Source organism: Cynocephalus volans, chromosome 7 (genome assembly GCF_027409185.1).
Source record: "Cynocephalus volans isolate mCynVol1 chromosome 7, mCynVol1.pri, whole genome shotgun sequence".
In the NCBI taxonomy this organism is placed as follows: Eukaryota; Metazoa; Chordata; class Mammalia; order Dermoptera; family Cynocephalidae; genus Cynocephalus; species Cynocephalus volans.
The window spans coordinates 151,627,455-151,643,865 of record NC_084466.1 but is presented as its reverse complement, the minus strand read 5'-3'; the positions used below and the strand labels follow the sequence as shown (position 1 = coordinate 151,643,865).

General features: G+C 49.0%; 1 protein-coding gene and 1 non-coding gene across 13 annotated transcripts in view; both read right to left on the bottom strand.

Annotated features, from left to right (window-relative positions):
- Positions 1–16,411, bottom strand: part of TACC2 (transforming acidic coiled-coil containing protein 2) — a 208,862-nt gene that overhangs the window by 135,451 nt on the left and 57,000 nt on the right. For all 12 annotated transcript variants that reach the window (XM_063103235.1, XM_063103245.1, XM_063103238.1 and 9 more), the window contains 2 exons: positions 6,611–11,968; positions 5,648–5,758 (listed from right to left, as the gene is read on the bottom strand). In XM_063103235.1, coding sequence (XP_062959305.1) covers positions 5,648–5,758; positions 6,611–11,968 — 5,469 coding nt within the window. The remainder of the gene's footprint in view (positions 1–5,647; positions 5,759–6,610; positions 11,969–16,411) is intronic.
- LOC134382909 (U6 spliceosomal RNA) lies at positions 6,391–6,497 on the bottom strand. Its single transcript, XR_010024152.1, has one exon. It is a non-coding gene; the product is annotated as a U6 spliceosomal RNA (small nuclear RNA).

The window sequence follows — 16,411 nt, the reverse complement described above, 5'->3', positions numbered from 1 at the left end:
CTTAGTCCCCTCCCCATTTCGAGCCTCAGTTTCCTCCTCTATAAAATGGGGGCTCAACAAGAATGCCCCCAAGTTTCCTTCTAGCTTTAACCAGCTGGACTGTAAAATATCCATTTCTCACACATTGTTGCTGAAGCAAACCTGAGTACGGTCTAATGCAGTTGCTTCTCCCAGTGACAGTAATGGGAGGCTCCAGGAAGAGAAACTGGGTCAGTTTGGACACATTCGGAAAATCACCACCTTGCCCTGTGACTGCCCCTGGGTTTTCAAGTGGCAGCAAGTGGGTCCAGGTGTGGCACGAACAGAGACCACAGGGCCGGGGGGCTTGCAAACCCAGGAGAGCTGGAAGCCAGGGAGGTGGCGTTCCTCTCCCAGCCCCTGCCTCAGGGGAGGCTGCCACCCTCTGTACAGGTGCCTCATAAACCAGCTTTCTAAAGAGACTTGGCAGTTTTCCAGGTGACAGATTCACCTCTCAGGAAATTTGTCTTAATTATGAAACATAAAAGCTTCAGGACATAAAGGCTACATTTTAAAAGGCCCTTTGACTTTTAAATAAGATGGTTCACAATGATTAAAGTTATTGCTAATAACACAAATCCACATCATTTGTAGAGTCTTTAGTTTCCTAAGTACGTTTATATCTGTGATCACGTTGCATGTAATGAGCTCCTTGTGGGCCCAGCAGGGTTAGTGGAACCCTCATTGGACAGACAGAAACCAAGGCAGAACAGCTGGAGACAGACTTTTATCCAGTTCCCGTGTCTCCCTATTCCTATAGGGTCTGTTACCATTTCATTTGGGAATCTTGCATACTGCCTCCTTTTGCTTAATTCCTAGGATGCTTTTGAAGAAATATGCTCCAAATTATAACAGTAGTTATCATTTTTATCATACATTTACCATATACCAGGCACCATCCTAGAAGCTTTGGAAACATTTTAATTTTATCCTAATCCTAACTGTTACAGGGAACTGTTATTTTCCCATTTTATAGATGTGGAAACAGGATCGAAAGCTTAAGCAGCTTAACCGAGGTAGCACATGCAGTAAGAGGCCGAGGGGATGTGAACGGGTCCGTCTTACTCAGCTGCCTCCCATTTTGGAAGAAAATTGCTGTAAGTGAAAGGAGCATCTGTGACCGATGTCATATAGAATCAAATCCAGAAGAATCTTGGGGGTGAGATCTGTTGTCCTGATTTTATCTGCTAAGAGAGCTATGCTTGAATGCCTTTTTTCTTTTCCTTGATTTATACGTGTGTAGGCATCCTCAGAAACTTTATTCTTAAACTTGCAAACATGGCATCACAGCTGGTAATTTTAGAAGAGGGTGGAGAGAGAAGGAAGACACAGAGACCGAGCAGGACGAAGGCGTGGAGGAAGCGGGGGAAGCAGCTCCGTGTGGCCTCCAGCTCCAGCCGGGGCTTCCTGGGAAAGAGGCCAGCACCCTCTCTGCTCCCCTTGCCTCAATTTTCCAGCCCAATTGTCCTTCATGGTTTAGCCTAGGTCTACACAGAGACCCTAAGCATCTGGGAACAATTTAATTTTCTGAAAATGCACTAATAATTAAAAATGATATCTTTCCAACCATTTCCCGAAATGGAAAAAAAATAAAAATAAAAAAGACAGAGACACCCTCTTTAAACAAATATTTAGCAAAAACAAGCTTGGTGATGTCCAAGATCAATCCAGAACTACATGTCTGAACATTAGTGGTATGTAATTGAACTGTCAAATTCTAGACTTTTTGCTAACATGGAAGACAGTCGTGTGAGTACAAAGGTGAAATCAATTCAGGAACCTACTGTAGAACAACCTAAAAATAAGTGAGGCTGTCTCTGGGTCCCAGACTCTGCCACGGGGAGGACCACACAATGTATAGAGATGCACAGCGGGCCATCTGTCAGGACCTACGTCTCAGAGTTGGGTGCGCAGCGGCCCCCACAGTGTCAGGTGGTGGCCAGAGGGAAGCAAAGCCACAGGACACCGTGGCATACCCATCGGCAGTGCCGATTTGACCTCATAAGTTGGGAAATCAAAGCAGTAAACATATTTATGCCACCGATATCTGCACATGTATGAGACTGGGTTATCAAACTATCCTGTCACCGAGATAGAAAAATACATTTCTTAGATATTGAATCTGATATGTGATATCAGCTCTATTCAAGTCAACAGAGTCTTCAAAACACAATAGATTCCATAGAAGCATGTCACCTGATTACCAATAAGAGAGAAGAAAATGTGGCTTTAATTTGCTTTGCTCTTCTCTTGGCAACTTAAAACGTAATTTTGATGGTGAAATACAACACAATATGGTACCCAAAGAGAGATACATGTGCAGCTTTACAATAAAACACAATCTCAAAAAATTTTAGCTTGCAGCAGAGCACTGTGGGCTACATGGTAGGGGACAGGAAAGAATTCACTCTCCTCAGCCTTTAACATATTTTAGCAGACCAAGAAGTCAACGCTGGAAGAGAAAGCTGTCCAGGATGAAACTTCAACCTCAGGAGAACAGACTGAGATCCCCCAAACAGTCTCCACACCAAAGAGAGATATGGTCACTCAGCTCACTGCACTAGAAAAGTCCATCCCAAGACAACAACAGGGAACCTAACACCCGCTGAGCTCCAGAACCGGCAGGTGTGGCACTTGAATCAATGACCTCACTTAACCCTCACGGCAGTTCGATGAAGCAGATCCCAATGTTGTCATCCCCATTCTACAGATGAGCAAACTGAGGTTATGTGTGGAACCGGTAAGGAGCAGAGCTGGGGTGTGAATTCAGGGCTCTGGCCCTGAACTTCACTACCACCCCGGCTCCTGCAGCATCCACTGAAGTCTGGCCACCCAGCTCTCCCAGAAGGCTGCTGAATTTCAGCTTCACCTGCAACACCTACTGCTCCCAGGACGTGCACCCCTGGCCTTGGCAGGACTTTCTTTGAGACCTGCCCAGGTCCACGTGCACGGCTCCCTTGGGTTCACCAGAAAGAAGTACTCCTTCTCCTCAAGGAAAAGAAGCAGTCCCAACATTTGTGTTAAACTGGTAGGAATGAGCTTGCTGGGCAGAGAGACATAGGCTTGGTCTTCTGGACCAATTGTCATAGCTGTTAGATCCCCTGAGTATCTGGAGTGTCCTGTACTGCAGCCACTTGCCACATTTGGCTGTTGAGCACTTGGAATGTGGCTGGTCCAAACTGAGATGTACTGTGAGTATAAAATACACACCGGATTTTGAAGACAGTATGAAAACAAGGATGGAGAATAGAGACTTAATAATGTTTATATTGATTACATGTTGAAATGGTAATATTTTTGACACACTGGGTTCAATAAAATACTTCGGTAAAGTGAATTTTACTTGTTTCTATTTAGTTTGAATGTGGCTATTAGAAAATTTAAGATCACACCTGTGGCTCGTCTTACATTCCTATTGGACAGAGCTGGTCTGTACCCTTCTGGAGACCTTTGTCTCCTAAGCATAAGACGGAATCGGTTGTGGCCCTATTCTCTCGGGTATTGCCACTCCACTGCCCCAGAATTCTCCCCAAGGGATGGGAGACAAAATCACCCCACCTGTCAGGCTGGAGAGAAGAGTCAAGCAGAATTCTTTCTGAAAAGCCTCAACCAATGGGGGGTGGCTGGGAGGCCTTTTCCCCAGGACCCCAAAGCACGGGAGGCTAACCCTCCACCAACCCCATTTCCAAGGACCAAGGAAAGGCAGGTTCTGGATCCAAAGGATCTACACAGAACACGAGTCATGTATGCAAAAGCCACATACTATGTAATTTTTAAAATTTGGGGAGCCACATTAAAAACAGGAGCAAGACATAAGTGGAATTAATTTTGATAATAATACTAACTCAATATACCCAAAATATTATCATTTCACATATAATCAGTATTAAAATGATTAATTATGTGTTATATTGTTTTATTCACACTACACCTTCAACGTTTGGTGTGTATTTTACACTGACAGCACATCTCTGTTCAAACAGGGCCAGTGGCTGCCGTTTTAGACCCTGCAGCTCCAGAGAGTGTAAAAGTGTCAAAAGGAGCAAAGTGACCAGAAACATGATCAGAACCTAAATGTCCACTGTTAGGGAAACTGTGATCAGTCATATACCTTCAGCCTTTAAAAGACTTATGTTTGTAAAGAGTCAGGAGATGGCAGAAGAAAAAAATACTCTAAATATTTAAACTAAAAATAGTGGGCTAAAATACACTAAAATACTAACAATAGTCATTAGGTGATGTGATTGTGGATTTTTTCTTTTTTAAAAAATACTGTTCTATATTTTGTAAATGTTCTAGAAAAATTATGATTTCTCATACTAATTTAGAAATTATAATTTTAAAATTTCAAGTGATTAAAACAATGATCCATGAAATATTTATTGGAATACTATATGTCTGGCCCTGAGTTTTCCAAGAAGATGATAAAATGTCTGGGGACCTTGAAAAAGAGGGAGCTAATGTAGTCATTTGTGGGGTGGGGGAGGTTTTCCCTAGCTAGACAGATATTTTTCCAACGCCTTAACTGGGAATGTGAAAAATACATACCAGCAAGGGCTGAGGGAAATTGTATGCTAAGTCAGTAGCAGGAATGGGTATCAAATGCAGATTAAAAGTACATCTGTTTCAGCAGCACATGCCTGCATCCGCGCTGTCCCAGAGTTGTGAGAGTCGCTATTGTTGGGTACAAAGGCAGCTGGGTGTCAAGTGGGAGTGCTCAGACTCGAAAAACAGGTGATCATGCATTCTTTCCGCATGTGCAACGTGTGAATCAAATCATTTATGAAATGTCTGCAGCTGTTTGGTAGGATACACAGGTACTAATTTAAAGTGTGACTCTGCCTCACTCCTACACCAAGTGTATCTCACACACACACACACACACACACACACACACACACACACACACAGCTCCCAAACAGCCACAGGCCCAGGGATGCTGCAGAGCTTTTTCACACCGTGTCTATATATGTCCACAATGTCTGCATTTCCCCAACAGCATGAAACCTGGAGCAGCAGCTTCTGCACAAGCACAGGCAGCATCTCACTTAGGAAAGGATAGGCAGGTGTGCTGCAAGTGGGAAGGTCTGGGTGTCACAGTCACATTTGTCATTTGCCCTCCTCTAATCTTGAGATCTCTGTGGAGTGTGGTTGCTGCTGGTGACAAGCCATTCCTGCTTCAGAGATTAAATCAATTGAACCCATTTGCCTCAAAAGGTAATAAACTAGATTCGTGGTTGCCCAGGGCTGAGGGGGGTTGAGATAGGGTGTCTAAGGGCTGCAGGGTTTCTTTTGTGGGGAGATGAAAATATTCTGAAATTGATTGTAGCCATGGCTGCACTACTCTGGACATACTAAAAGCCATTGAATAGTACACTTTAAATGAGTGAATTATATGATATCTGCATTATATAACAATAAAGACGGGTTGTTTTTTTTTTAAAGGTCGTAAGCTCAGATATGAAAGCAACTCACTTCATCCCTTCTACAACAATGGAGCTTTCAGTCATCTCAGGTACAACTTCACCTGTACAGAGAACGGGAATGGCTATTCACTTCTTGCAAAACACCCAGTTGTCTGTCTGAGGAAGGCACCGTGGTCTTCCAAAGACTGATAAATTTCACTGACCTTTCTGTTCCTCCTGCACCTCTGGCCTCATCTGAAGTGATCTCGCCTGTAACTCTTGTAGCATCCTCAGGAACAGAAGGTAAGTTGGATGGGCCAAGCCCAGGGCTCTCTCTGGTATAATAAAAGAAAGCAATTGATAGGATAATGTAGATGGGAAGAGGGACATTTCTCTCCATGTCCTATCGAAAAAGCACATTTCCCACTTAGAGCTTTGAGTGACTACTACATCAAAATCCCTAGAAAAAATGAGCTTCAGGCAATCAATGGCTTTGAGATGCTTTTGAATCATTTTGGCCTTCTCTGCCTGAATAAAGTCAAATTCAAAAAGAGATCTGGACTCCAGAAAAACATGTGACTGACCTATCACCCAATAGTGAGCTGCTGGCCAGTACACATGTCACGCTTTCCCAACAGGGTGAATTAGATGAATGAAAGAACACAAGAAAAAGGATAAGACACATTGCAAAACAGCTCGCATGGTGCCTCCAATCATTTCTCTCCCACTTTTCAGAATCTCAGCACATCCAGAGAGGGCACATTTAAGCAATTAGATATGGGAAATTTAGCTTTTTGTTTTTTTTTTTTTTTTTTTTTTTTTTTTAATTTTATTTTGTCGATATACATTGTAGCTGATTAATGCTCCCCATCACCAAAACCTCCCTCCCTTCTCCCTCCCCCCATCCCCCCCAACCATGTCCTTTCTGTTTGTTTGTTGTATCAACTTCAAATAATTGTGGTTGTTAAAAAATATGGAACGCTTCACGAATTTGCGTGTCATCCTTGCGCAGGGGCCATGCTAATCTTCTCTGTATCGTTCCAATTTTAGTATATGTGCTGCCGAAGCGAGCACAAATTTAGCTTTTTGAAAACCACCTATCTATTTGATTGACTTTTAAAAATTAGCCTGGGAATCACCTTGAAACTGACCCCTTAATAAATTAAGGAATTTATTCTTTTAAGTACCTGTCAGCCTGGATCTCTTCTGGAGCCAAGCGTTGCAGCTTTAAGTCCCGAGTTTCATCAGGTTCTGGAGGTGAGGAGACATCCACCTTCCCATCCCCAGCAGAAGTGGGGTACTCTGGCCCTGGATGCTCCTCAGCCTGCTGGTGCACATTCGGGCTGTCCCCATGCAGGGTGGCTGCATCCTCCATCACCCAAGTCCTGTCAGAGCAGCCTGGGTCCTGGCAGCTTCCTGGCAGCACCAAGTCCTGAGCCTTGCTGGAGAACACTCTTGTAGTACCTACTTCAGGCAGGTCACCTGATGCACGTGCCTGTGTCTCAGCTGTGCTCAGCATGACGTCACCCTTTGCTCCTCCAGCAGCTCCTGGCACCTTGCCGGGCTCCAGGGGAGTGTCCAACACTTCTCCAGTTGATGGTTTAACGGTGCTCTGGTTGTGCAGAGCATTGTGCATTTCCAAGATGCTGGTGGCACCTCCAGGCCTCCTGTCATCCTCAAGTGAATCAGGGGTCCAGGGCTCATTGTTGGCCTCAGGCACAATCAAAACATTCCCATGAGGAGAAGAGGCTTCCAGGGCACAGGTGGATCCTGGCACGTCACCTTGTTCCCCTGTGTGAGCCACATCCCAAGTACTGTCTTCTCTGTTTTGACTATTGCAGGCAGATGCTTCCTGGTGCTGTTTTCCAGAAGGAATTCCATCAACTCGAGCGCCGGCCCCTACTCTGGGGCTCTGGGGAGCCACCTGAAAGTCAGAGGTTTTCTCTACAGGTATACCCTGAGTAGCTGCCTTTGAGGAAAGACCTGAAGCTGATTCCTGCCCATCCCTCCTCTGCTGTGAGTGAGCCTGGCCTTCCAGGTATAGCCAGCCTTCTCCAGTGCCATCTGGCCTCTTGTTGCTCCTCACTATTGGTGGCACATCTGTCATCTCACTCCCCACACTGGCACCTGGCAAGATCTTCTCCAAGGCTAGCCCTGCCAGAGCTGGCAGCTTGTCTGGAGCTGGATTCTGGGAATCCAGTTGTGAAACAGCCTCTACAGCCAACCCTTGTTTCTTCTTCACCCAGAGCCCAGCAGGAGGTGCAGGGAGAGGGATGACAGCCACTCCTTGAGTCTCATCTAGAAGCTTCTCTGGACTAAGCAGCATTGGGAGTTCCTTGCTTGCCACACTCCTCCCAGCTCCTGCCTTTTCTCCAGGAGTGCTTTGGGGCTGATTGGTGGTCAGGGCTCCGAGCACAGGCGTCTCAAAGATCTTGGTGAGGTGCTGCCTGAAGTCAGGGAGCCCAGTGATCCCTCCGATCTGCTTGGAGCTTGTGTCCACACCACCTGCTGCGCCCCTCCTCGGATCCTGGGAAGTTTCTACCATCCTCTCCCCACTGCCTTCTGTCTCTGTTGCTGTGCCACCTGCCATGCCCTCCTCAGTGGCCCGGCTTGCTGGAATCTCACTGGGTTTGGCACCTGTACCCAGAGCCATTGCTGTTTTCTCCTCCCCTGTCATCTGCTTACCCTTGGCCAGACACGGCATCCTGTCCAGGTAGGGCACGGAGTCCACAGGTCTCTCCACGGTTCCAGCTTCGGGCTTTCCGCTGCTGGCTTGCACTGCAGAGATCTCCCCGCCGGCAGCACCCGGTTGCAAGAGGGAGGCAAGGGAGCCAGCAGACAGCTTCATGGGGCCAGCATTTTCCAAGGCAAGCAGGGGCTCCTCTATGGGACAGGGGCTTTCACCGGGAGCTCTCGGGCTCTCAGAGGAACCAGTCTTTACTCCACTGTCTTCTGCTCCTTTCCTGGCAGCACCATCAATATGCAGGTAAAGAGTGTGAGGAACAGCCTCTTCAGGTGGCCCCGACAGCAGGAGCCTCTTGGGGTCTGGGACAGCCTGGTGTGCAGAAATATCCACGGTGCTCCTGGGAATCCCACCCAGCTCTCCGGCTGGCAGCAAGGCCTCCTGGCAGCTGGGCGCGGGCTGCTCAGCTTGGCAGGGCTCTCCTAGGGCAGAGGTGGAGGCGTCCTCCCCAGGCATGAGGCAGGGCTCAGGCTGAAAGAAGCCACCATTCCGAGCAGCTTCCTCTGGTTCCTCTGGACCCTGCTGCATCCTTGGGAGCCCTTCATCAGCATTCCCTCCAGTCTCAGCAGTCCCACCTTCACCGCCTTGCTCCCCAGCTGATGGGAGACTCCCAAGAAACTTGGGAGCCTCTGCGTCCGAGGTGGCAGGGCACTCCATCTCCTGCTGCGGGGCCAGCGCCAGTTGCAGCCTGCCTGCCTGGGTTTCATCACATGCCTGTCTCTCCGGGGCATCCTGGGTGGGTGTAACCCTGGGGCTGGCAGGCTCTGGGGCTGGCAGGCAGCGAGCTGCATGCAGGAGAGCTGGCGAGTCAGGCGGACAAGGCGGGGTGCCCGCTGTGTTTCTACTTGCCGTCTCTGTCTTCCCCAAGCCCTGGAGCGGGGGCCAAGCGTCAGCAGCGTCAGAAACTCCTGCCTCCCTTCGACGTGCTTCTTCATGCAGGCTGCCGGCTTCCAAAGCACCAGCCAGCTCCTGCTGGGACTTGTTTGGTCCCTGCCCAGCACAACAACTTTTCTTTCTGCTCAAGTTACCTGCGAGAGAAGAGTCTTTTAAGGTGTCTGCAGCAGGAGGAGAGACCCTTGAGGGCTGACCACCACTGCCTGCTCCCTCTTGCCCGTTCTCCGCTGGTGCTGGCAACTTCTGTCTTACTGGTGCTGACAGTTCAGACTCCTCTGTCAGAGAACTCACCAGAGCCAGCTCCCTGGGGGATGAACTTGGAGCCTCAAACAGACATCCTTTGGGGAGCTCACTTTGAAGTTCTGTTCCTGAAGCACACTCCTGTCCCCCACAAGTGGGCAAGTTCACATCCTCCCAAGGTTTCAAAGGCATGTGGATTTGAGAAGAATCTGTGCCCTTGTTTTTAAAACCTGAATCCCTTGGATAAGTCTCTTTCCCTTTTTCAGGTGGTTGGACCTTCTCCCTGAGCACATCAAAGACAGATGCTTCTGGGTCTAATTGGGATGGCTGGAGACAGGGCTCAGAGGACAGTGGGGGCCTCTCAGATGCCGCTTCTGTTATCTGGCTGTCCCCTGGGCAAGACGGGTTTCCCTGCCGATCTTGCTCCAGGCTGAGTGTGGTGAGCCCACTGTCCACTGCCAAGATCTCCCCCACGGGGGTACATGGCACGTCAGCACGAACCTCCTGTCCAGATGTGTCATGCCCTGGCTCATGGGGTTGGCCTGGGAGTGTGAGCAAGCCATTCCCATCACAGCTGCAGGGACTCTGCGGGGATGACAATGGGTGACCTGTTGTCTTTATCTCCAATGTGCTGTCTACCTCCTGGGCTTTGGGTAACACCTCTGCTGCAAGAGACGACAGGAAATCTGATTTCTCAGATTCTAAAGCAGGAAGAGACTCCGTTCTTCCCAATCCTCCCCTTCCCTGAGGGATGGCAGGACATTTGGTTTGCAACCCCAGCCCCTCCCCAATGGCTCCTTCGGGAACAGCGTGTTCACCAGTTCCATCCGGTGCAGGGGGCAGGACCAGGTCCTCCTCACCGAGCTCCTGCAGTGAGGCAGATGCATCAGCCACACGGGGTTCTGCCATCACCCACCTCGCTGCCTCTGCTGACTGACAGTCCGGCCCATCCGTGTGCCCAGCACCTTCTTTTCGGGGTGGCTGTGCTGAGTCTGAGCTGGGAAGGACTCTGGTCTCTGCATCGCTGCTTAGCTTTGAAATCGCATCTCTTTCCACCTCTGGATCAGGCTTGCAGCTGAGGGCCTGAGATTCCTCTGCCCCCAGGTTGCCAGGATCTGCACTGTCAGATGGCTCTGGGGCCTCTTCCTGTCCTCTAAGGTTGTCCCCAGGTGATCTGCTTTCCTCTTTAGCCACAGCTGGGCTTTCCGTGTCTTCAGAGACTTCATCCTCTGGCTCCAGTGACCTCCTGGCACTGTCACTTGATGCACTGGGAGCAGGAGGGGGCAGCACCCCTTGTTGGACTGCAGGGCTTTGCTCCCTGCTCAAGTGCTCTCCCCCGTCCTGGGGTGAAGGCACAGGAACCTCTCCCAGGCTCCCTTCTGGATGTTCTCGCTCGCTTCTGAGATCTGACACATGCTTCTCCAGTCCTGCCATCCTTGCGTCCACCAGCTCTTGAGCTGGATCTGCAGGAACTGGCACCTCTTCCCCAGAAACCGTCTCCCTGGCCAACCAGCTGGGTCCTTCTGTAGCAACCAAAATTGGAGCAGCTAGATGTGAAGTGAGGTTTGAAGCCGGACACATTTCCTCAGTTGGGGTGAGCGAGGAGGACTCAGAGCTCACAAGCAAACTTTCTTCGAGCTGGCCACCTGCTGCCACACAGACAGCTTCACGGGGCTCGGTTCCTTGTGTTCCTGTCTGCAAGTGACCCTGAGCATCACTGGCATCCAGAGTCTCCTTCCAGGAGCTCCTGACCCCTGCTGCCAGGGCGGGACCCAGCGCATCCCGGAGCAGGTCTGCATGCAGCTGATGTGCTCCCGTCTGCTGCTCGCAGCTTTCCTGGGAAGCAGCATTCGCTTCAGCTTCTTGGGCAGCCCCTGAATTGCTCCCAGTGGGACGGCAGGCCTTGAGGAATGTCAAGTCTCCGGTTAAATCCTGAGGCAGCACCTCCACTGGGCATTTTTCTCTTTCTGAGGTTCTTGGGGCTGGATCTTGTAGGATCAGGGTCTTGGGTTTTGGGGGGGACTCTTCCAGACCGGCTGAGCTCTCCATGCCCGGCTGGGCTTCAGCAGGGGCTTTGGGGGACACTTGTACAGAAGCCACTTCCTGCCTGGACTCTGGGAGAGAAAAGCCACCTGCATCCTCTTTTCCTTGGGATGCTAAACCACCAGGCTCGTCATGCTCTGCATGTAGCTGTCCCTTCACCAGCTCTCTGGGAGGTGCTGGTGAGATTCCTGGCCCCTGGTCAATGCAGCTGGAGGAAGAGGAGGATTTCTGTTCCTCTTCTTTCAGCTCTTTCTCTCTCCTTGCACTGGGGTTGATGGCAACCACACTGTGCTGAGTAGGGCTGCCCCCCTTGGGAGCACATGCTGCCACAGCATCCCCTGGGGCATTTGGGGAAGGTTCCCTCCTAGGGCGTTGAGTAAAGGGACCATCTTCAGGTGCCGCTGCTGGGCTTGCCAAGCAGCCTTCCGGTGAGCACTTGGCAAAGGGCATGGAGGCCGAGGGGCACTCCTGCTCCCAGGGTGGATGTGGGCCAGGCAGCGGAGAACCTTCTGGCCCCCTGGCTTCCTCTGGGCACTTCCTTGGCTCAGTCACCTCTGGGGATTCGATGCACAAATCCAGACTGGCAGAACTCTCAGGAGCAGAGCAGGAGCCTCCGAGCCCAATGCTGCCAACAATGAAAATATTTAATGTTTCACTGGTTCTCATGGATGCCAAGGACAGACCCACCCCACAGGCAGAATCACCCCCAACCCTCCCCCATGAAAGGCCACCAGGTGCCCCCACCACAAACACATCATCCCCAGGTAGCTCAGTCCTCTCCAGGAAGAGGAGCCCAACCCCTATCCCTCCCATAACCATCACACATGCCCTCACTTTCTCCAGACATCAGTGCAGGAGATCTCGAACATTCTGTTTGGGGCTTTCCATGCTGGTCAGTAGCAGATAGGGAAATATGGAAACTCATTCATAATAGTCTAAAATGTGGGAAATCCCAAAAGTTTTTAATAAGAGTAAACTATATGAAGGGGGTTGAACCAGTTCTACAAGGAGGTCCTGAGCACTCCTGGGTATCCTGAGATGTTTAGGGAAAAGGCACACCTTGGCAAAGTGAAATACAGAGCTGTTCTCAGTGACAGTTTAACTTGAGTCTCCATATTTAGCAGGTGGCACAGTGAGAGGCACAATCCTAAAGTCACTTCTATCGCACTGAGGAATTTCTGCATGTGAGCTATATACAACGCTTGGGAGCTGAATTACCTTCATATCCATATTTGCCTTCACTTGAACACACTTAGCTGGGCAATGGGTGAGAAAAAACTAAGAAACATGCAGGAAACTTGGAGGAACTTGGCTCAGAATTGTGGACTTGCTATAGATGACCAAATATTTAGGTGCTGTTAAGATAGCTTATCATGTGCTATATTTGGACTCGTGTTGCTCAATTCTATATAGTTTTAATTTAATACACTTCTTACTTTAAAAATGATATATAGCCATTAGAAAATATGGTAAATGTAGAAAAACACATAAGAAAAAATATCCCCTACATCTTGCCACTTTTAGTGTTCTAGTGATTTTTTTTTTTCTATATAGTTTTGCAGGAGGTCATTTTTATTTTTACATAGCTGTGATTTTATATATTTGTTATGATCACATATTTTCTAGTATCAAGAGAAATTGCTCTGGGCAAAGTTAACAGAAGTATGTTTTTGCTAAGGCTTTTACCATTTTCTCTAAAGTTATTATAGAGAAGAAAACAGCAAAGGAACATTTATGGAAGCTTTTTGTTACATGCACATATTCACACACACACAGACCCACATGCTCTGGAGGTGGCCAGAGGGGAGATTCCACTCTCCATGTCCCCCGCCCGCATTCCAGCTTTCATGCAAGGCCGTGCACAAGTACTCATTTATGAGGGATGCAGAGCGGGAAGGCGAAGTACATTCCTGTTAAATTTAAAAATATGCTCCATGGACTGCATTCTGTCCCCCCCAAATCCATATGTTGAAGCCCTCATCCCTAATGTGATTATAATTTAAAGATGGGGCCTTTAAGGGGGTAATTATGGTTGCATGAGGTCATGGGGTGGGGCCATGATCCCATGGGACTGATGTCCCTATAAGAAGACGAAGGGGTCACAGTCTGAGGGGAAGGTGCAATCTAAGAGCCCAAACCTGGGCAGCCCCACATCTGCTCCACTTCTTTTCACCGAGGTTTTGAGGCAATGTTTTATTCCCCTCTGTCCCCACCCCACTAGGGGAAGTCACAGGAGCTTTCATTAAAATTTTATTGGAACAAAACCTCCAGAGGTTCTTTTTAAACACATCTTCCTAGAAGCAAAGGGCGATGGGTGCCTCCAGCCTCTCTAGGTGGAGTCCAAGACAAATCCTTCTCGCTCAGCCTTCCTCCCTTGAAGGTTAAGTTCTCTTACTTATTAATGCATTCAGTAACTATTTACTGAAGCCTGCTCTGGGCCAGGCACTGGAGGAGGCCCTGAGATACAACAGAGAACGAGACACACAAGTTTCCTGCCTTAATGGAGTTTATTAGTCCAATGGGGAAGATAGAACACACAAAGTATCTGCAGATGGCGAATGCAGGCTTAGAGAGGAAATAAGGCAACGCAGAATAACAGGGTATGGGGGAGGGCTAGTTTAGATGGACTGACGGTCCCTTTGGGGAGGTGACATTTAATTTGAGAAGGGATTGAGGAGAAGGAGCCAGTCAGGAGAAGGGCTGGGAGGACAGGGAACAGCGGGAAAGATTCTCTTACTTTGGGGGACCAATTCCACGTTATATCCAACAAATTAAAGTAAAAAATACAAAAACAAAAAGAAGAGAAAGGGACACCAGGAATGTGCACGCACTGAAGAAAGGCCATGTGAGGACACAGTGAAAAGGTGCCTTCTGCTAGCCGGGAGGCAAGGCCTCAGCAGACGCCAACCTGCTGGCAGCCTCACCTGACCTCCAGCCTCCATAACTGTGAAAGAATGGATTTGTGCTGTTTAAGCCCCAGGCTGTGGTATGCTGTTAGGACGTACCTAATAAAATAAGCATATGCGTATCTATTGTCTTATCCTTTCAACAGCGTGAGGTTTCAGATGTTCCAAAATAAGGAGTTGGGACAATGATCATGGGTGGAACTCTTGGGACATCCGTGCTTTGCATGAATTCTCTGTTAGCCCTGGTGACAGCTGCACGGGCTGGGTACCGCTGCTGCCATCTGTGGCGAACACTGGAGAACAGAGGCTGAGCTTGGGTCTCAACTTGGCACCTGACTCCATGGGCTGTGATCTTCTGATTCACTCTGCTAAGCTGTCTGCAAGAACACAACTTCCAAGGAGGGCAAGAGGCTCTTTAGCCAGCCCCATTCCAGCCCCTGCCAAGCCCCCCACTCTGAAATGCATGTGACATCACGTGACACCTTTGGAGGCGAGGTGCACACACATCATCACCAAGGCAGTCATCCTTATCTGATGGCTTTTCCTACACATCTGACCTTGGAATGGGGCTGAGGACCTGAGAGAGAGAGCTGTCTACTGACTCAACCAGATTAGCACTTTCTGTCCCAAACACACAGCTGACAAGGGCAAAGGAGAAAACTCAGAGGGTAAGTTAGACAAACTCCTCCAATCCACAAATGGTCACCAAGGACAGTCGGGCCCATGGAGAGCTCTGGTCCAGCACTGGCTGACGCTGTGAAACTACTTGGGGTTCGGTTAAAGTGCCTTGACCTGACCTTCTGGAAAGCACCAGGCCCAGGAGGGAACCTGAATAGCAAGGCTGTTGGCTCAATAGACAGTTCCCGAACGCACAACTCTGCACCTGGTGATTTTCCTCTAAAAAGCACTTCACATTTCTTTATGTCTCATCCATTAACTGGGGCTTAATTGCTAGTAGGTAAAAAGATTGATAGTGTGTAATTGAAATGCAGCGTTCCCATTTATGTCATCTTGCTCCAGGAGCCCAGAACACAGCCCCCTCCAGCCCCCTTTATCACGCTGGAAATAAAACAAATGAAGTCGCTTCCTTCTCCACACCTATGACAGGAAGTGTCAACTTAGGGAGAGTATGTGGCTTCCCTTCAGGCTGACTGAAGTTATTCTCATCTGGGACAAGATGATAAACTCACTCTATTTGGGCACCTTGCAAACACGTGTGGTCTTATCAGAGAGCACCAGGAGCAAATTTTCCACTGAGTGTGGGACACACAATAACTTTGTCTAATAATAACCCAAGCACTGCCTCATTTAGCATAAACTGAGCACCAGAGATCTCTTTGATTGCCCATCAGAAGTAATTTTTAAAGCCAGATTAAAGTCACTCACCAGGAGCAAATTTGCCGAAGGGCAGGAAAAATTCTAAGAACTGATCTGTTGAGGGCTCTGCATTAATTGAAGCTTACATAATATCCTTTTATGCTTCAAGATTGAGTTGCAATGTGTGGGCTAGAGGCTCTGCTGAGAAGCCACGGGCCAGCTCTCTCGTGGGCTGGCCGCTCAGTGCCCTCAGTGGAAACCTTTCAACCCTAAGGGGCACTGCCTTGTGTCGAGGTGAGGGAGGGCACCAGCACTGTAGCCTGCTGGTGCAGACCAGATGCCCACAGCACAGCAAAGGGAGAAGCATGGGCTGCAGGGGCCAGGGAGGAGGGAGATCTGCTGCAGCAGAGGTCTGAGCAGACGATGGGGATGCAGAAGAGGCCCTCCCCACAGCCCTCGCTAGAGACAACCACATCCAGATGGGTTCCTGAATGCACAGTTCTGAAAACACATACGTGGGCCAACTAGCAGTGCTCCAAGGCAGGGAGGAGGCCGGCTGCAGGAAACACAAACACAGCCCCTGCACTACTAGGCTTTAAGGAAACCAGCAAAGCCGGAAAGCAAAATTGTGAAGATGGAGAGTTGCCATGTACTGAGCGTTTACTAAGGCCAGGCCCATGCTAAGCACTTTTTAGTCATGATCGCATTTAACCTGCACAACATCCTGGCAGGGGAGATGTCCCCCCACCTTGCACATGTGAAGAAATATTCCCAGAGAGGTTCAAGACCGGACTGAGGTCCAGAGCTGCTGAGGCAAAGCAAGATCAAGTGCTGCAGTGCTGCCT